At 40.3% G+C, this 20228-nt stretch overlaps 1 protein-coding gene across 4 annotated transcripts in view; it reads left to right on the top strand.

Moving 5' to 3' along the window:
- Window positions 1–20228, top strand: part of GNAS (GNAS complex locus) — a 132383-nt gene extending 112155 nt beyond the window's left edge. For 3 of the 4 annotated variants that reach the window (XM_042884863.1, XM_042884864.1, XM_042884861.1), the window contains 7 exons: window positions 9293–9347; window positions 12138–12211; window positions 12587–12645; window positions 13680–13800; window positions 14294–14424; window positions 15460–15527; window positions 16382–20228. In XM_042884863.1, coding sequence (XP_042740797.1) covers window positions 9293–9347; window positions 12138–12211; window positions 12587–12645; window positions 13680–13800; window positions 14294–14424; window positions 15460–15527; window positions 16382–16528 — 655 coding nt within the window. In that variant the 3' untranslated portion in view covers window positions 16529–20228. Of the gene's footprint in view, window positions 1–9292; window positions 9348–11950; window positions 12044–12137; window positions 12212–12586; window positions 12646–13679; window positions 13801–14293; window positions 14425–15459; window positions 15528–16381 lie in introns of those variants that run through there. The other variant, XM_042884862.1, reaches the window with a different exon arrangement.

Below are 20228 nucleotides of genomic sequence, written 5' to 3'. Positions count from 1 at the left end.
TGTTGTATTTTTTTTTATTCATTATTAAATTTAAGGCTTCCCTCCAAGTTCAATTACAGAGTAAAGCAGCATGTGATACTGTTGTGTTGGCATCTTCTGCTGTATGCGGACTTGGTCAGTGACCTTAGTCTAGAGTTGGAAACATTTTACAACAGAAAATCATCGACCTTGTTTGTAGCCATAGACTTTTTGTACCCTTCAGAAAGCAGGCATAACAAAAATGTATTTAGACTGTGGATGTTTCACGTGGAGGAAGTTTAGGAGGGTTAGTAACAATCAGCCATGTTGGAGTTCTCATTATTCCAGCTTGCTGGCTTTAGTTATAGTAAAGATCATGGAAACAGAATTTGTTATTTTTTTATCATTGGATATAACCTTTTTCACTCCTTATTTAAAATAAAAAAATGTGGGTTTTTTTGTCCGTGGCTCCTACCAAAATAACTGTAAAAGATACAGAACTTGATGGTGTGCCTGGGAGTTCGATTCTTTAAGGTGGCAGTCTTTGAGAGTCATGCATGGTTAAAACTATTTTAAATGTCAGGAAAGACAGAAATTTCTTCAGGTAAGTCACAGAAGCAGCTTTGTAGCATTGGAAGCCAGGAAGCACAGATTGCGTCCGCAGTTCTCACATCCACCACTCCTGATAACCCTAATACTGTGGGGTTTGGTTTTCCCTGGCTGAACAATGCCATTTACCTTCATTCTGCTTCCAATAATACATGAATTATTCAGAAATGTCTGACATTTGACATCTGATTAATTCAGTTCTTGTTTTAAACACTAATTCATAAGTAGAGTTATATATAACAAGGAAACAAATTTGTTTTAAGTTGTAGAGAAGAGATTGTATACCCGTATCTGAAGCAATAGGTCGGTAGTGTTTTGCAACAAACAGGATCGTTAGTCAGCTCTGAATCTCTCATTGCTTTGGCCCACAAAAATTTGGGCAGTTAGGGAGAGGAGGAGTAGAAGGGGAACAAGCTAAGGAGTATATAGTTGCCTGAATGTTTAATTGCTGCTTCTTTTCCCATGTCATTTTTGTCATCTTTTAACAAGGACTGCACCGCGTTCCTCCCTACTCCCTAGCACAGTGTTCCCGCCACAGGCTTGCCCTGGAATCAAATCACAGCACAGTGATCTCATTCATACCGTTACCTTTCATTTCTGGACCCAACCTTAGCCTGAGATCAGCTTAAGTTTCCTCCTGGCACGGTTTCTGGGGTGGGGTGAGGGGCTGTTCTGGAGTTATTTAACATATACAGGCTTGTATTGTGGGGTGTGCCTCGGAGGCATATGGTAGGAAGCTGTTTTTAATCAGCCTGGTTTTGGTGGTTGTGAGGGTGCGAAAGTTCCTTTTTACAAGTATTAAAAGTCCAAGTGAAGGCAGCTGGAAAAACCTGGAGCATTGGGCCTTGTTTTGTCGGTAGGGGAAGCCTGGGGACAGGGTTTCGCTTGAAAACCAGTGATCAGTGGTGTTTGGGTTAAAACTGCCCTCGGTCGGGGGAGCACAAAGCAGCAAATGGGGAAGGCATCCTTCCAAAGCCGCTGCTGAGGAGCTGAGGCCCGGTGACTGCGGGCCGGCCAGCTCTGCTGCACCGAGCTGGGAGTGTGTGCGTTGTGCAAGTCAGGTCTTGTATTCGTGTGCGACTTCGCTTTCTGAAGCAAGAAATATATGCATGTAAGGGCTTTTTGTATTATTTAAGTAAAGCCTTGTTGTTGATTATAGGCTCTTAAATGATCTTGAAGTACCTTCATAAAAAACAATACATTCAGAATTGCGTTGCACCGCATGATATAAAGTGCACTTTCCAAAAATATTTCTGCGAAAACTGCTTTTTTCTGAAGTATCCATTGTTCAGATGGCGAATGAGGGAGCTGGAAGTGGTGAAAGGAGGAGGGGAGGGAAGTTTACATCCAGATTTAAGCCTGGATGGGAACTGCTCTACAATTTTTGGAAATGAAAATAGCTGTGGAGGGACCTACAGGAATCCTGGTGGTACAGGGTGTGTTGAAGGTGTGCTCTGGGGTCTTTATGGCATACGGAAGGTATTTCACCATGGCTTCAGTGCTGCTTATAGTTGCAGTATTTTGATTGCCATCTGTAGTCACTATTGGCTTTTGATAGAGCAGCTAAGAATGTAAGTTTGGAGAGTCACGTTTGTTGTGTTGTATCACACGGACTGCTATTTCCCATATTTTAAAGGCATAGCCGTACAACTTCAGTCTTATTCCTGAACTGTTGCTTTCATATGCTGCAGAAAATATTGAGTCTCCTGATTATACAAATGCCTACTGTTGGGTAATATTGACAAATATACTGAATAACATTTTTGACATAACATTCTGTTCCCACACAGATAATTTGGATGTAATTGAATGGGTTGATGAAGAGTCTGTGCTAAAAATACAACATTTTCTCACCCACTGAGGGAAAGAAAATGCCTGTTGAAAAGGCAGTTTTGTCGAGCAGAGCCGTGGAGCTGCAGGCTTTGTTCTGCGCCTCGCTGATCCAGACAGGGCTCAGGTCCGATCCAGGCAAGGTCAGGTCTGACCCGGCTTGCAGGCACGGTGTGAGTGCAGCCCCAGCTGTGCTGGTGCTGTTAAGGGTGGAAGCGGGGCACCCGCCGAGCTGAGCGAGGCTCCAGCCGGGCTCTGTCGCACTCACATAAACGCTTAAATACGCCGAAGCTAAAAATCTGCAGCGATAGTTAGCGGGGAGACTTTTGTAGATCTCTTTTTCCTTCTGTTTTTCCTTATTTTAACGGTCTTGTGGGCAAAATGCTTCATTGTTACTGTTTCAAAAGTGGTATGGCTTTGCCGCAGGCTAGGGGAAAAGGAGGAGAACTGGATGTTACAGAAAGGCTGACAGTTTAGTGTGCAATAAAGTAACTTTTATCCTTCTCTAAATCCGCCATCAAATAAACCCTGTGCTAACAAGCAGTCAGGCTCGCTCCCTGCCCCAGCGAGGTGCATTGTACCTTTCCAGGCTTTGAAAGTGCCTGTGCCTATTTTTATTTGCAGAGCTGGGGCCGGGCTGGCCCCCGTCCAGATGTGTCTCACAAGATTTGGTGCTGCCGAGCTATTTATAGAGCTGTGGTTCCATTGTCATGGCAACCGTGCTGGAGGCCAAGGCGGCTGGGAGCTATTTCTGGCCTCGTGCTGTAATGTAAAACTGATTGGGAAAGTTAGTGCATCCTCTGAGCCAGACTAACTTTAGACAGGCAGGGAGAAAAAAGAGACAACCACCATTTCTTTAAATAGATTTTCCTTTTCTCCTGCCTTTTCCCCGTTTGCGCTTTTCAGTCAGTAGCGATTTTTGAAAGGAGGGTTTGCATCCAGCCCCGCTTACCCAAAATCCATTCATGCCTCACGGCTGCGGGAGAGCTGCGTGCTTCTAATGAAGCAGTTTGGGAAGCAGGGAGCACAACCAGCAAGGTTTGTGTTTCGTGGCAGCACAGAAACACGGGGCTCTGCGGGTTGGGTGGTTGGGTACGTTCAGGAGTTTTTGCATCAGTTGCACTTCTTTATGCTCCATAGTTTTAATATTCTATTTTTTAATGCGCGCTTCATGTTCTCCACGCCATATAAGGAACTGTAACCTTGATTACCACAAGATGATTCCAAATATATGGAGTCATACTTTTCAGCTTTCTCATTATTTGCTACAAAATGAGAGCCACGGTGCCCCTCCGCCTCCAAGCGGCTGGAACGCGGCACGGCCAGCCACGTGCACACGGGCCTCAGCCTCACCCGCGCGGCCTCCGCCGCTGCCAGGAGGTCACGGCGAGCGGTTGGCTTCCAGCTGGAGATAAAACAGATCTGCAGCTTTGGGGGAAAATTTTCATGACGAGTTGCCTTTGGGTTTATAGCTGTTTGAGTCTTGTTCTGTTTATCCGAGTTGGTGCACGATATAAATGCGGCTTTGGGTGACGACCTCGCGTCTGAGAACTGACAGGCAGAATTTTAGTAAAAGAACGGCGTGTCTGAGGGTTTGGACGTGCAGTACAGAGCTCTTGTACTTCTACCAATCATATTTGTTACAGTGCTGTCCGAATGTGCTTCTCTCGGATTATTTCTTAGTTTTGGGGGGAAGTAGTTAAAGTAATCCAAGGGTTTTGATAGACTTTTTTCTTTTATTTCCATATCTAGTTAGGGGGAAAGGAGTAATGCCTTTCCGAACATTTTAGATGACTCAGGAGCACGTCTGTGACATGTCTTCTGTGATCGCATTAGCAGAAGAACTTCCAGCTTTGCAAATAATAGAAAACAACCAATGTAACCTTAAAAACAAAACAAAAGTCTAGTCATGGCTCAGTTTTAATTTTAACTGCACTTTGAGAGAGAATGTGGCAGGTTTGGTTCCATAGACAGTCCGTGTTTGCAGGATACTGCAAATACCAGCAGACCAAATGTTTGCTTATTTTATTTATGTCGTGCCTGAAACTTTGCCTGCTTTTCTGCATCTCTTAGAAAATAAACCAGCTGAAATGTTACAGAAATCTTTGTCATTGATTTAAGAAGGACTTTTCCCCCTCTAATCTCCTATTTGCTCCCAAGAACAGCAGGAACAGAAAGAGCTGAGGGGCGGTCAATGTGGATATGCACGCTTGCAACGGAAAGTGGATGCTGTGCCCTGGTTTTGTTGTCAGTGCGTTGGCCCGATGGGCAGCCGTGGTTTCACACTGTAACAGAGCTGACTTTGCAGGGTTTGGAAAACCCCTCTGTGTTTTATTTTTTATTTTTAACTGTGTTAAAGTTACGGTTTGTACATGCTACATTTCTGAACCTGAATACCCAGTTTAAAGAGTGCGTTGCATCGTTGTGCTGATCCTGTGACTGGCTTCTGCACAGACAAAAAGCTGAAGGAAGGCTTTATCAGACAGTTAGCTGTTTAGCTTTTAGAAAGCCATTCTTTAGGTACATAATGGAGAATGGCAAAGACTAAAAAGGGAGCATAGTAGAACTAAGCATGATCTATTCTGAGAAGTTAAAAGTGTGCTCTTGTTTTATAAACACTATTAATATTGAGTTAAACTTCAGCTTTAAGAGAGCTTAGAATCAGTTCTGGAGCCCTTGATAGAGTATAAATAAATAGTAAAAACCTGCCCCTCATTTGTACAGTTGGTTCTTGAGGAAGATCAGCACACAAATATTAATTTATCTGCAGAAGTAGAAGTATGAATCGTGAAGGCTGCTTTAAAGGTGATCAGGGTAGATCTGAGTGGGTAATTCTTAGTAATATCTTGGTAGACATACATGACTCAGAGGAAGTGAAAATTCCATTTCCACTGACTTGAGGGACTCCAGGCAACCAGCAGACTCCACATGTGCCTCCATTTTTTTTGTTTTTTTTTTTTTCCCATCCCTTTCCTCTATCTGTAAGATAAGATGAATGTAGGATGTGCAATGGTGGAGGCAGAAAACGCAGTGGGAATTAAGGTCAATTAATTTTGTATACAAATTCAGATTTCTGTTGACAGAAAAGAAAGAAGCTGATGGAAGTGCAGCTTTTCAAATATAGGTGTGTGGTCAGTTTGAAGGGACATTTCTGGAGTTACTGTAGACTGAAAACAAAACCTCATCCTGACAGAGCAAATTTTGTTTTTGCCTGTCAACCATTTCATCGAATCACAAAGACTAGAAATGTCAGTTCATTGTGTATTGAGAAGGCTGTCAGGAAATGCATGAGGCAAGGTGCTCTGATTTCCCCCTCCCCATTTTTCCCCATGTGGTGAAGTTTGCTGTTTCCAGAGGCTGAGGTTTTAATGTGTTACGTGCTTTTCCAGCACACGCTGCAGTTGTTGGTCTTGCAGCAGCATTGGTGGTTCAGGGAGCTCCCCCCAAAGAGGAATAAAGCAAAACCAGGGCAATCGTTCCTATATGAGAAAAGCTCCATGATTAATCTGAAATTTGCATGCATATTGAAGGGAAAATTGGGACACAGTTTTGGCGTAACAAACTTGCTAAAAATTTGAAATAATTGGTGGTATGTGAATGGCTTAATTACATTGAGAGGGAGCTAAAGAAAGCTTCTGTGTGTGTCTGTGTGAGTCCTGCTTTCTGAGCACATCCCGTACAATTAACAAAACTGGATTCTTACAGAGATGTGTGTCCAACGTTTCGTATGGCTGTTTTTCTCACTGAGCTGAAGAGAAGGATCCAAAAATAAAATGTGGTTTTAATTTCAGGTGGTTTACGTTTTTTATTAATACCTTGCATTTTAATATCCCAGGGATGCATCTGCTGCTGTCCTAGCAATGCTTCGTCACCAATGTTGCTGGCCACAGATGACCTAGAATCTCTTTTATTAACCATCTCTTAGCACACAGCAGTAATTTTATTTTCCTTTAATAAGTGGTACAGACAGAAGCACCTATACCCTGTGTCAGTTTTGCAGGGCAGCAACTGTTATTTAGTCACGTTCAGAATCTGGCCCTAAGTGGGAATTGGCAGCAATGCTGAATGAATGATTTGCGTTCTGGAAAACAGTTTTCCCATAGAATTTCTGGAAAAAAAATTCACAGAAGAAAAAATCTGACTTTGTATCTTGGTGCAAAACTTGCCCTCAATATAAGATTTGGTTTCACGGTGTGATTGTTTTGTTTGAGTTATTTCACCAAGGTCACTTACGTTTCTCCCTGTGAAATTCATTGCTGACACAGTAGATGGGCATTTCTCCAACGGGCTTAGCACAGTCTGACAGCACTGAACTCAGCACACAAGGTAGTACTTCTGTTTTGGGTAGAGCATAATAAGAGCTAAAAATAAAAATTAATGATGCTGAATTTGTTTTCATTTTGAATTAAGCTTTTGTTCTCACCTCACTTGATTATTAGTTTCATTTACTGGATAAGTTATTTGGTCTTGACTAACAATGACACAGACATCTCTGAACAGAGTGTATTGAACTTTTCTGAACTCTTGTGCTCCACTACTGCTGCTTATTTTAGACCACATTTAGTGTTCCAGTTGTTCAGTTGAGAGAATGATGATTCTTTCCAATGTTTCTGCAAAAAAACAAAACAAAACAAAACAACTTTTTAATGTCTTCAGCCCATTCTGAAGTTGATAGAGCAGATTTTTTTTAATGAAAAGGAATACGTACAGGAGGAAATGTTCATTTAGCATTATTGCTTTGCTTTCCTTCAAATGCCACTTCGGAGCCGTGTGGGTTCTCTGGTAGCTCACACAAAGAAACTTACTTTGAACTTGTATTGCTACAAGCATCAGATGATACTGAGTGTTAGAGCACGTTTCTGGGGGGAAGAAGATCTGTTTATTCCATTCCAACTTGTTTTACCTGGCATGGACGTTGCTGTTGGATTTCATCTCCAGTACAGTACTGCTTCTCCTGCGTGGCTGATGTTTTTCAAGGAAATCATTGGTCTAAAAATAGTCTGCATAAACAACAGTAAGAGGTTTGTACTTTCAGTTCCAGGTTGTAGCAAAATCTTGTTGTTATTTTCTGTTCGTTTCCAAAATCCATTAAGCTGATTAGCAGCATGTTTAAAAACAGAAGAAAAACCCACCTTTTGTGGAACCTTTCATGAAGTGTTGCACGTAGGTGAGATCAGTACGAGAAGTCTGGAAGCTGTAGGGATCAGCTTAACGTGTTTATGAGTGTGATGTGTTCTGAGCATTTTTCAGGCATTATCCAACTTCTGAAATCTCCACGTGATTCTGAAACTGGTGGTAAAAAAGTGCTTTGTAAGATGAAAGCATTTGTGCTAGTTGGACTTCATGACTGTCAACCACATTTCATGTCCTCTGTCTGCCAAACAAAAAACTTTTCCTTTGGGGTAAAAAGGAAAAGGTATCATTTATCTGCTTGGAAGAGATGAGGAAAAACTCCAGCTTGCAAATGGTGCAGTACACACTTGGGCATCAGGTTTATCTTTGTTCGTCTCCATGTCTCCTTTCAGAACAGAAATTGAACTCTATACTTCTTTTATTTTTTTAATAGCACGTTTGCTACAGCACATTTTGATATGTTACAAATCCTGTAATTCAGGCTGATCAAAAATTGCTTTTCCTTTGTCTCTGAAACAAGAAGGTAATGTAGTTCCTGGCATAAATGCCTTTGCTCTGAAGCCGCTGTTAAAACATGCGATCATTTTTCCTCCTTCCCCTGCACTGCGTCTTGTGTGTCAGAAAGCCAGCTGGGCAGTAGGGCCTGAAACTGGGGACTGAAAACCCTGACTAATCTTCATGGTGTTTTGGTTTCTGATGTGTGAATCTGGGACTCGGTCACCTTTTTCCCCCTTTAAGTTGTTGCTCACGACTGTAGTTAGTGCATGCTCAGCGTCCCTCTCTATGGATAGAGAACAGAAGGGAAAACTCCTCTTTCGCTGTCATTTCTGCTTCATAAGGGCAAAATGAATGCACAGGAATTTTAAAGGAAACTAAAGTGTAATGGTTTGAAGGCTGATTAATCATTAATGTTATCAGTGAAGTTAACTGTGAAAGCATTTCCAGCTAATCTGCTATTCATATGAAAATGAAAGGTGTTGGAGCCCTGCTGTACTGCTGCATACTTGGCGTGGGGAAGGTGATGAAGGTGCCTGGCAGCATCAGGGCTGTGTCCTGAAGTTTGGTTTGCGGTGTCTGAGTCTTATGCCAACACCACAGTCAAACTTCACCCATGGGTTCCTTGAGATTTTTACTCCGAATTAAGGTGGAAGATAATTGGGAGGCTACAGTTTGTTGGTTAAAAAAAAAAAAAAAAAAGACTCAATAGCTTCTTCTATTCAAATTCTAAGAAATTGGAAGAAAATAATTCTTTCTATATCTACATATCTACTGTAGGTAAGTATCTGTACCTATTAGAACTGCTTCTCCAGGAAGTACACTGAGAAACTTTTCCCTGCAGTTGACAATAAAAGCAGTGTTCTCTTACACTTAACTGAACTTGTAATGAAATCAGTTCAGGGATTTCATTTACTAAATGACTTAGTGACAGTATACATATAAATATTATTTTCAGGCTTATTACATGTAGGTAATTTATTGGAGTCATTGTGTTACGCCAGCAGGACAGCCTGCATTGCTCAGGTGATGGGGCAGAGTTGCCCAAAGGCAGCGGTGCTGGGTGCTGCTGTGGCTGCAGCCCTCTGCTGGCTGCTGCAGGGCTGTGTGCTCCCAGTGCTCACATGGGAGTGCTCAGCATTTTCCTTGGATTCAGCACTCGGTGCACCTGAATGCATTAAAGCTTCCCTACTGATATATGGCAACTCCCCTATTTATCTAAATTTCCTGAGTATTAAAAAATATTTTTTTTTCTTTTTTTTCCCAGTTTTCTAGACAAGATTGATATAGTGAAACAAAATGAGTATACACCATCTGACCAGGTAAGGAAAGTTTCATTAAGGGATTACACAACGTGTCTGCACCCTCTGTCTTTTAGGATATCTCTCTAGTGAATTTTCCAATTGCTCTTTCTGGCACTACCATAGTCCTTACCACATGCTGTACATATTCAGTATTCCAGTAAAAATTGCCTTGTTGTTTGAGTCTTGTAGTAAGTACATTTCTTATTACTTACTTGGAGTAATTACTAATGGGTAAATATGTAAGGACTGCATTGGTAACAGTGAGAACAGCTATTGATGGCCCTTCTTTGGGACAACTGGCAGCATCCAAACTCCATGCAGGCTTGTAGTAAAACAGGGCAATGTGCATTTTCCTCTGGGACGTTACATGTTTGTTCTAATAACCTCTGAGTGCAATTAATAATTAAATTGCTTCCTTACATTTTCTTTCCTGAGGTAGGCAGTGGTTTTTGTTTGGCTGTTTTCCTATCACACTTGTTCTGCACCACTAGAAATCAAAACTCCTGAGAATGCACTTCTCCAAACTTGTTTCTGTCTTACGGCATTAGAATTTATAAACTATTTGAAACCCAGGGATCAAGCTACAACAATATTTAAATGTGTGTATTTCAATACGAGTATTAAAACAGCCAGACAACAATAATTTACTACTGACGTTAAAATGTGGCCACTTTGTTTAATGATTTAACAGTGTTGTATAACCTTTGGATTTTGTGTGGTTTTGACTTTGACTAACCAGTTTGATCCCTACATGGTAAGAACAGAGCTTGTATTGTGCACATACATTTTTTTACAATCTGTTTGTGATCTTGTCTACATACTCCAAATGTTACAGTTTGGCTGCTGTCTGGATCTGCTGTTAAGAGCACCAAACTTTAAGTCTTAAGTTATAAAGCCTTTAAGTGAATTCAGAGTGGTGTTTTGTAGTAAGTTACCCCTGGACTGTGTCTGATGCTTATGCAAAATAGGTTCATCAGTGTTAATTACCTGCTAGGCACTGCATTATGGCTGCCACTGCTTTTCAGTGTGCACAAAAAAAACCCACAACAGTATGTTTTTATTTTTTAAAGAGGGCTGCTCTGAAAGTAATGCCTCTTGTTTTTTGATGTTTGCCCACAACATCAGAGGCAGATGTTGGTGCTATGGCAGCAGGGTTTGCACCTTCCCACCAACACTGTTACATTTTGCTGCCCTGTGACGGATGGCAGCAGAGGCAGTTGGACAGAATGTTGTCTGACGGGGAAGTGAGGATGGAGCAATTGTGGAGTTTAACTCCTCTGTGCAGAAGAAATGGCACCCATTGATATTCATCAGCGCTTTCTGAACATTTATGGAGACCAAACATTGGATGTGAGCACAGTGAGATGGTGGGTGGTTGCATCTCAGCAGTGGCAACAGCAGCATGAAAGGCAAGCCATGTCCTGGATGGCCATGCACAGTTGTCAAACCATGAAATGAAGAGGGTTTCAATCAGCTCATCCATGCAGATAATAATCAGGGAGCTGTTTAGGGAGTTGAATATCAACTTAAGTGCACTGGAAACAGTAGGACCAGGTGAGCCTACAGATGCTCACATGGACAGAAAGAACACCATATGCACGTTTGCCAGGATCTGTTGAACCAACACGAGGCTGAAGGTGACAGTTTTCTGGATCATCATCACCAACGATGAGGTGTGGTGTCACCACAAGATGAAGTCACAGTGGCAGTCTGTGGAGCGATCACATGTGAACTCTCCTTCAGAGAAATTGTTTGAGATGCAGCCGTCAGGGGACAAAGTGATGTGCAGTGTGTTTTGGGATAGGAAAGGGGTGATCCTTCTGGATTCCCTGGAACCCAAACAAACCAGCAACTCCAACCACTGCCGTGCAACACTGACTTAAGCTGAGGACTCATACTTTCAGAGCCAGGTCAGAGAAGAAGACAGCCTTTATTTTACAACGCAATAATGCCAGGCTTCATACCAGTCTGAGGACCATGGAGCGTGCTGTCAGTCTTGGCTGGACTGTTCTACCACACCCGCCATATAGTTTGGATTTGGCACTGTCTGACTTACAAATACAATGACTTGCAAATACGCATAGCTGATGGTGATGACTGTGTTAAAAACACAGTGTTTTGTAGCTGAGAATTTATCAAATAATGTTATTTTGCTCTTTGTATCTCCTGTAGTTTCCCTGGAAATAAATAGAGGCATTACTTTCAGAGCAACCTACATGATAGGATTTTGCAGCAATTATAGTCATTTCAATTTTTGATAGCTCTCAAATTATTGTTTTTATTTCTTCAGGAAATTTCAAATTTTATCTTGTAAGATTTAGGTGGTTGAGTTGCTGATTCTTTTAAGGAAAAGACAATGGAAAATTTGGAGACCTGGGCATTTCTTTTAATGGCCAAACACTGAGCAGCTGGGGGGAGAGATCTGTCTTCTGAGGCTGGGAATGGGTTGGTAGTTGCTTAAAGATGCTGTTGTGCACTGCAGTCCCACTGAAATCAGTGAATGTGGATCTCCAGTGCTGATTGTGCCACTGCTCTGACCTTTCACATTTACTATAAGTGACCTGTAAATGTTCTCTTCTCTTCCACACTGGGCACTGGCATCCTGATTGTGAAACTGTGTGTGCTTTTGAAGTTGAGCACAGGGATATTTGTGTAGGCATTTTCGAGATCAGAGTGCAGCTTTGTAATGCTCTGTTCTCTGTTTGTAGCACACTGTGAGCACTAAGTAAAAAGTTTTCTCTCTCTTGCTGGATATATGAAGAATTATAAAGTATATGTTGAATCAATTATTTTCCCTTTATGTTCTAGGATCTTCTCAGATGCAGAGTTTTGACATCAGGAATTTTTGAAACCAAGTTTCAAGTGGACAAAGTAAATTTTCAGTAAGTGTCCTCTCTTTTGTTTTTTTGTTTTTTTTTCCCCATTCTTTAGTACAGTGCAGAAGAACTGAGATAAATTGGAGGAAGTAATGCCTTCAAATGACTTGTAGCAGGGCCTCTTTCAGTGTTGTCTTTGTAAGGATGAAAATGAACCTGCAGCGTGCATACGCCAGAACTTCTTACTGTTTATCTGTAGGCTTGAGTGAGAGCACACAGTTCTGTTTTGTAGTGAAAGCCCTGCTTGCATATGTCATCCTGTTAAGGTTCTCATAATGCTTGATTTCTTTTTGTTTCTGTGATATGGAAGTCCTAAAATTTCTCACGTGTGCTGTTTTCATCTCCCTGAGATGTGCTGTAACTCTGTGTTTTTTTTCCTAGTATGTTTGATGTTGGAGGGCAACGAGATGAACGCCGAAAATGGATCCAGTGTTTTAATGGTATGATCAGAATTTGTTTCTATAAAATAGTCACCCATTTTAATGTTGGTCTTATATTCTCACCTTGTGAAAGCCATCTTCTTTTCCAGATAGCTTGCTCAGGAATTCTCTGTACAGTCATACTGGATGGAATTTGTGTGTGTGTGTGTGTGTGTGTGTGTGTGTAACTCTGATCTGGGAGATGTAGGGAAAGGAGAATGTAGGAAAGGAATCAAAGTTGATAACGTAGCCCGTTCATCTTCTTCAGCTTTCCTCTCTTAATAGGGTTAATTGGCTTTTTTTGCCAGGCATTCTGTGAGCTCTGGAATCTTAACACTGATAGTCCAGCTTACTGTAGCAGGCTATTCCTAACATTCATACAATTAAAATAAGGTAGTTAAGCACCTTGAAGTGTTGCCACACTAAAGCTGTTTATTTCACCTCTGTATCTCTATTAAGATGTGAAACCTTTCTCTGCACAAGTTTTCTTAAAGCTAATGTTGATGAAAACATTTTCCTCTTTGTTCTTTGGACAAAATATTTATGAGGCTGTGCAGGTGTCAGTCTCTTTTTAGACAAGTTATAGTGAGATCCCACAGGAGAGATGAGGTAGAATGCAGTTTAGAACCCTCTTCACTGCAGTTACTGTCACAGTAGTATCAGCTGCATACTGTTGATATACGTGAGACTACGGCGCAGTATTTTCTTCTGTGCTATTTATAACAGATCTGTTTGGTTTCTACCTCTGCTCCTTCCTCTTCCTGTTACCTCATGATCTGACTCATCTCTTCTGCTGTTGATGTCTGAGGCAGATGATCTGAGAGGTCAGTGTAGTGGCATAGAGCAGCACAGCCACACAGAAATCTGAATTCTGTAACCCTGCGAATATCTCCAGACCTCTTTAGATTTCTGGTACATATTACATATGTAAATAATAGCATTCTGGCCTTATCTCCTAATGAAGCTGAAGGATTGGCAGCTTTTTTGTAAACTCTTAAATTCTGGGATGTTTCTTCTTTAGGTTGGTATTAACTGATGAGTATTTCTTGATTTAGATGTGACTGCTATCATATTTGTGGTGGCCAGCAGTAGCTACAACATGGTCATACGAGAGGACAATCAGACCAATCGGCTCCAAGAAGCACTAAATCTCTTCAAGAGTATCTGGAACAACAGGTCTGTGAGTTGAAGTTTCATTGTTAATGCCAAATAAACTGGTAATCCTGATGAAGACTTGTTAGAGAGTAAACTACATTATTTGCTTCTCTTGGCCCTGTTTAAGCCAGCCTTTGCTCACAGCTGCCTTCTTGTTACATTAATGTCTCATGCACTCAGCTTCTTGAAGAACGCTTTGGAGAGTTACAGACTGGTAGTATTGAGGGTTAAGTAATTAAAGCAGTGATGACCACTTCTTAATTTACTATTGTAAGCTCACTTGTTGTGTCTGGAGTCAGAGGGTAAATTGCATTGCCTGCATTGGAATCACATAAACCAAACCTCAGGGAGGTGCAGTCTGAATTGCACTGCTGAATTCCCGTGTTAAAATCGCGTTTCACAGTTACTGTATTGGATCATCGTGACATGTTGTCTTCAGAACTAGACTGTGTTTCTTTTTACTAAATGATCCCAGCTATGCCATCTCAAGTTACCCAGCTTCGATTTCTTATAGGTGGCTACGGACCATTTCAGTAATTCTTTTCCTGAATAAACAAGATTTGCTAGCAGAGAAAGTTTTGGCAGGGAAATCTAAAATTGAAGACTACTTTCCAGAATTTGCTCGCTACACTACACCAGATGATGGTAAGATATTTATGTTTTATCAGCAATTTATAATTTTGTTATTAATCTCATTTGCTGTGTTACTGTTAATTTCAGGTAAAATTTGAAAATTCTTGTTGTTTCTCAGGCATTAGAATTAGAACACAAGGGAGCAGCACAAAGCTGTGATAGAGGAGGTTACAGATGAACATTGGGGAAAATTTCTTTAGCATGAGAGTGATCAAACACCTGAGCAGGTCTCCTAAAAAGGAGGCTGATGCCCCACGCCTGTCTGTAGTCAGAGGCATTTGGAAAATGCTCTGACATGCTTTCACTTTGGCTTAGCTCTGAAGGGGTTGGGTGGTTGGAGTAGATAGATGATCTTTGTAGATCCCTTCCAAGGGAACTGTTCTATTCTGTTTTAGGTTTCTGTAATGTGACAATCCTATCTTTTATTTGTTTAATATATTAATAGTTTCGTCATGCCAAAATCCTGTTACTTTGCTGGTAGAGTACAGTGCAGCTTACAGCAGTAGTGCCGGGGCGACGCTGCAGCAATCTCTGACACGTACCGAACGGACCAACTTTGACCCTGCTGTCTGAGATGGTTGCCACAAGTCAGCAGACTGAACCTTTTTTCAGTAGGAAGCCTATAATGAGGGGCCTTCCTCACAGAACTGTGCAGATCCATACCTCTGTACATGGATGGACCAATAGTAAATGAAATGTATACAGTTAGCATTACGATTTATCTGTAACCTCATCAGTACTGTTCCCAAGCTACTGCTATTGGTGTGAGACCCAATAGTAGCAAGAGTGTATTCCTTTCAGTCACATTTGCAGTCATTGTTCTGATCTGCCAGATGTCTGGTATTAGAGACACTTTAACAGTACTTTGTTCTAAAAATTTTAATGTCTTGCTGTTTTGAATATAATGTTTTGTTTAATTTCTTAGTCAGGTTTGCATAATACAAATGTTTCTATCACATGCAAACAGAAAACAGGACAAGTTAGGATTTTTAGGGGAGATCAGCAAAAAATGTGTTTTAATGAGTTGCTTATTCTGTTATTTATCAGCAACACCAGAGCCTGGTGAGGATCCCAGAGTTACAAGGGCCAAGTATTTTATTAGAGACGAGTTTCTTGTAAGTATTTTCTTTCATTCAATATTACTTACGTGATTCTTCTAAAATTCAGGCTTTAGCACTTCTTAATACTGAAAAATGCTGCTGCTTCTTGTGTAGCTTATATTTGATGTCTGCACTGCACGAAACAGGCACATTTTACAGCTCAGCACTTTGTTAGTTGCTCTTGCAGGTACGTTTGTTGATGCAGACTGTAATTAAGCAGCAAAAGCATTGGTGAGAAATAAGAAACCTCAAATGGAGAATAACGAGTGAAATGCTGCTGCTGTTGTGGGGCCAGGCTTTTATTCATCACTTTTAAAGACAAAGACTAATGAAAAGATGCACCATCTGCAAAATGTTAATGATACATTTTCATGTAGTTTTTCCATTACTAGTCAGCTAAAGCTATACTAACCATAGGGGTTTTAAGTATTACTAAATTCAGTTGTAATGGTGAGTATGGCAGTCGAGTTGTGAACTCATTTTATACTGGAACAACGTAAGATTTTCAGGCAGGCTTTTTTAGTGTGAAATGGGGCTAAAGAGGTTTGTACTGTGAGGCAAGTTCTCACTTTCTACGTGCAGTGATTTGCCAGGAGTTGTGTGACTAAATTCACTGAACATACATAAAATAGCACTTTTCGAGTTCTCTTTCAACTCTTTCCCTGGTACATGATGACCTCTCACCATATAATTACAGTCATTTTAATTCACGTTCTAGGTGAGAGAGTGAGAAATTGTGGGCATTTTGCCTCTTAGCTCGCCCTATGAAAGCACAGCTCACACACACTTACCTTAACCTTCATTCACCTGAGGTCTGAGACCATTTTTTGTTTTATTGTAACCTGGTATCTCTCTCTTACTTTGAACAGAGAATCAGCACAGCAAGTGGAGATGGAAGGCACTATTGCTATCCTCACTTCACATGTGCAGTGGATACAGAGAACATCCGGAGGGTTTTCAATGACTGTCGGGACATTATTCAACGCATGCACCTTCGCCAATACGAGTTGTTGTGATGGACAGCACTTTTTTCTGTGTTTTGGACTCCTTATTCCTTATTAGAAAGAAAAAAAGCACCCTTGCCCACAAGGGATGGAAGAGAACTGTTTGAATCTCCCGTTGATTTGCACCCCTCAACTTTTTCTCCTTGCTGGACAATAGCAGCACTTCTAAGCTTGCTTCTTTACCCCTCGGACAGTTTGAGATGGCCCCTAACACTTAAAGGCCATTTCCATGAGGACTCCCTAACACTGTTATTAACAACAACCAAAAAAAAACAAAAAAAAACAAAAAAAAAAAGAGAGAGAGAAAAGAAAAAAAAAGAAATAAACTAATTAATTGAAAGCCCTGAATGTGGAGCACCTGAAAGAATTGGGGTTTGAAATTTAAAGCATAAAACAAAAATTGGGGAGAGAATACTTTAGGTAATTTAGCACTGTTGTGGGCATAATCATATAACCCGTGATCTCCACTTTGTACCATTCACTGCATCAGACTAAAGAAGGTGCCAAGTCACAGACCAAGTTTGAAGACAGACACTTGAGTTTGGCTCTCTGACTGTAATGTGGCTTTGAACGGAAATACTGACAGTTCTACAACAGACCTAGACAGTGCAAAAACCATCTGCTACCTTTCAGAAGGGTATTTTTAAAACCAGTCTTGGTGGTCTTAAGACAACCGTGGACGTTTATGAATTGAACTGCATATGGCCTGTGATCGCAGAAAGAGTTCACCACACACTGTTTTCAGTTTGTCCACTGATGATCCCGTCTGCTATAAGAATCATTATCTGGACTGTAGTCCTCACAGTCTTTCCCTTCTTTTTCTTCTTCCCTCCCCTCATTTTTTATTTTACTGCTGGATTATTATTCTTGTACAGACTGTAAAATGTATTATTTTGTACAACTTTATTGAAAAAAAAATAACTTGTAGAAGATCTTTGTGCCTTGATTATGGCTGTACCTGTACAATGAGCTAAGATGTAAGTATGTTTGATTGCGCTGTACAGCTTTGTCAACCCTATCTGCAGCATTAGCTCAAGGTAGGGAAAATTTATCTGTAGTTTAGTTTTTCTGGTTTATAAAAGAAGGAAAAAATGCTGTTTAGTAAAAAAAAAAGAAAAAAAAAGAAAAAAAAGATAAAAAGGAAAAAAAAAAGAAAAAAGTATAAATTGTGCAAACTTAACCACTTTAAAAGTGAGGTCTTCAACAAGTGACCAGATGTTGCAGCATCATGCTTTTTAATTTTAGCTTTAATTCATTTAAATCTCTATCCAAATGCAAAACATGGCTTGTTTCTACATAAACCAAATTTTGCTACCAATTATAAATGTTAGTCTTTGGTCATTCATAGTCCTTTTTGCTAAAGACAAAAACAGAACAATAACAAACACGTAGGGCATCATGCAGGTCTGGTGACCATCTCTAGACTGGGCCAAATACCCACCAACCTCCACTTCCACTGCGTGGGCATAATGCTACCAGAATGACAAGGTGTGCACTGCCCTTGGATTTGGCCACTGAATTCCAGTTTCAAATGACATTTTTATTTCTCTTTTAATAAAGAGATACTTTAGAACCTTTTTGTTTTATATTAACTATATAAGTAGCTTAAAGTGAAGATGTGTGGATTTTTCTTAAACTTGAATAATTTATGCAAATTATATGCTTAGAACAACATGTGGTACAGTAAAAAGAAAAAGAGCAAAAATCACTGTAGCAATAAGAGAGCATGTAATTTTAGTAACTACTACACTGCTTTATATTTTATACCTAGGTGTTTTATGTCTCTGTGAGTGTGTTACTTTTTCATGTGTCTAAACCTACGTGTACAATTTGTACAGAGTCAGAAATTACAACTGTAATAACACATCTAGAACAGTGTTAGCTTATATTACTCAAACCCCCCTGTTCCCTTTCATTTACACCCCTAAACTGATCTGGATCTTAATGCAGTGACTTTAAAAGGAAAACAAAAGGAAATTGAACACTTGCCTCTTTGCCTTTCACGCTGGTTTCCCTTTATCTGAGATCCTGTGATTCTTTTTTGGGAAAAGGTCCAGTTTAAATTAAAAAGAGAGTGTGGTCAGTGATGTCTGTGCAGCTAGATTTGCTTCAGGTATCAGATGCCTTCAGTACTCAGACTGCAGCTGTTCAGGATTGCGAGTTGGCATTGCTTTTGTGGCTGAACTTGTAAATGAGAATTAACTGCCTAGTCCATTGTCATGTATGTGAAGAGCTGGGATTTGATGGAGTTCCTATCCCAGTCGTTCCAAATAATTCAAAATTGCTGTGGATTTTTCAGAAGACACTAAATCATCTAAACATATGAGCTGCAGTTGATCTTTGTTTTTGGAAAATTGTCTTTCCTGTTCATGCTTTTAGAAAGTTGTCACCTGAACCTGACAGAAACGTAGGAGAACGTGACTCAAAATGGCCCTCAGTCCCTTCAGAAAGTATCCAGTGCCTGGTGGTTAAGGGAGGTAAAAACGGGACACGCAGAGTGAGGAGGAAATCCATTGTGAGCCTTAATTTTAGTTACAGGAGCCAAAATGTTTAACGTAGTGCCAACCCTTAATCTTCTTAAGCCTGGGAGGAGTTGCTGTAAACAGCAAATGTATGAAAGGGGAGAACCTGTTGTGGTGGAAGGAATGTAATCTCTCACCTGAGAGAGGCAAAGCCCCTCCTTCAACCAACCAACAAATAAACCAACTTCTGATAACGAGAAGGGTTCATCAGAACAGTGAGCTGCAGTAACGGCTCGAGAAACCTTCCTGTAAAGCTTTACATGAACAGAACTGTTTAGGGGATGCGTTTCTTTAAGTGAGGAGAAAGGCAATTGTTTTGAATAGAGTTGAGTTGCACAAGTATGGAGTGTGTATGTGTCTTAATGTCTCAGTATTGCCTTTGTTAGTCTCTTTATTAGTCCATGCAGTTTGGTGGCCTGGTAAACGCAAGTCTTATTTTTAACAGCTTCTTCTTTTTTTTTTTTTAATTACAAAACCATAAAGCTTTAATGCTTGCTATTTAATAAGTTACTGTGTTTTCTTCTGTCTCTCTAATTTAGCGGCCATAATTTGCAGTTAATTGAACCATTCCAACCTAATGCTTACCCATATTTCCTAGTTTTGTTTTATTTATTTATTTGAACTTCTTGTTTTTATGATTGAGGACTTTCACTTCTGTCTCATTCATCTGTTTGGAAACTTCTGACCTTACAGCCAAAATTTTACTCATTCTACTCAGTATTCGTTGTGATGCTGAAGTGTAAGATACCTGCAAATGTAAACACTACCACTTTTATTAATAAAAGCAAATACAGTGTTTTAGGGCACATTTGCATCACTGTAGTTGAGGTTGTGTCAGTATTTCCATTTTCAAGGGTCTATATCTTGGCACTAAATTGCCCTAAGCTCAATCTTTGCCATACAAGGCTACTGCTCTAGCATGATTCGGTGGGTTGGTTTTTAAGCAGTCTCCAACACAAACTCTTGTTTCTGTTTTAAGTTATTCAACTGTTCCGTTGGATGGGGGTTGGTTTAAAAAAAAAAAAAAATACTGGTTCAAGATTGTTTTTGGCACTTCTGTAACTCAGAAATGGTTTTGATTTAAAAACATAACCTTTGGCAAGCCAGTAACCTACAATATGGTCTGATCACTTTGGGTATTTTGTAAAAAAATAATAATAAATTGTAGAGATGTTGTGGTTTCAAAATCA

This window comes from Lagopus leucura, unplaced genomic scaffold (genome assembly GCF_019238085.1).
Source record: "Lagopus leucura isolate 7727_CA_CO unplaced genomic scaffold, USGS_WTPT01 Super-Scaffold_100047, whole genome shotgun sequence".
NCBI classification, from domain to species: domain Eukaryota; kingdom Metazoa; phylum Chordata; class Aves; order Galliformes; family Phasianidae; genus Lagopus; species Lagopus leucura.
The sequence above is the reverse complement of the archived record's forward strand: the minus strand, read 5'-3'. Positions and strand labels throughout refer to the sequence as shown.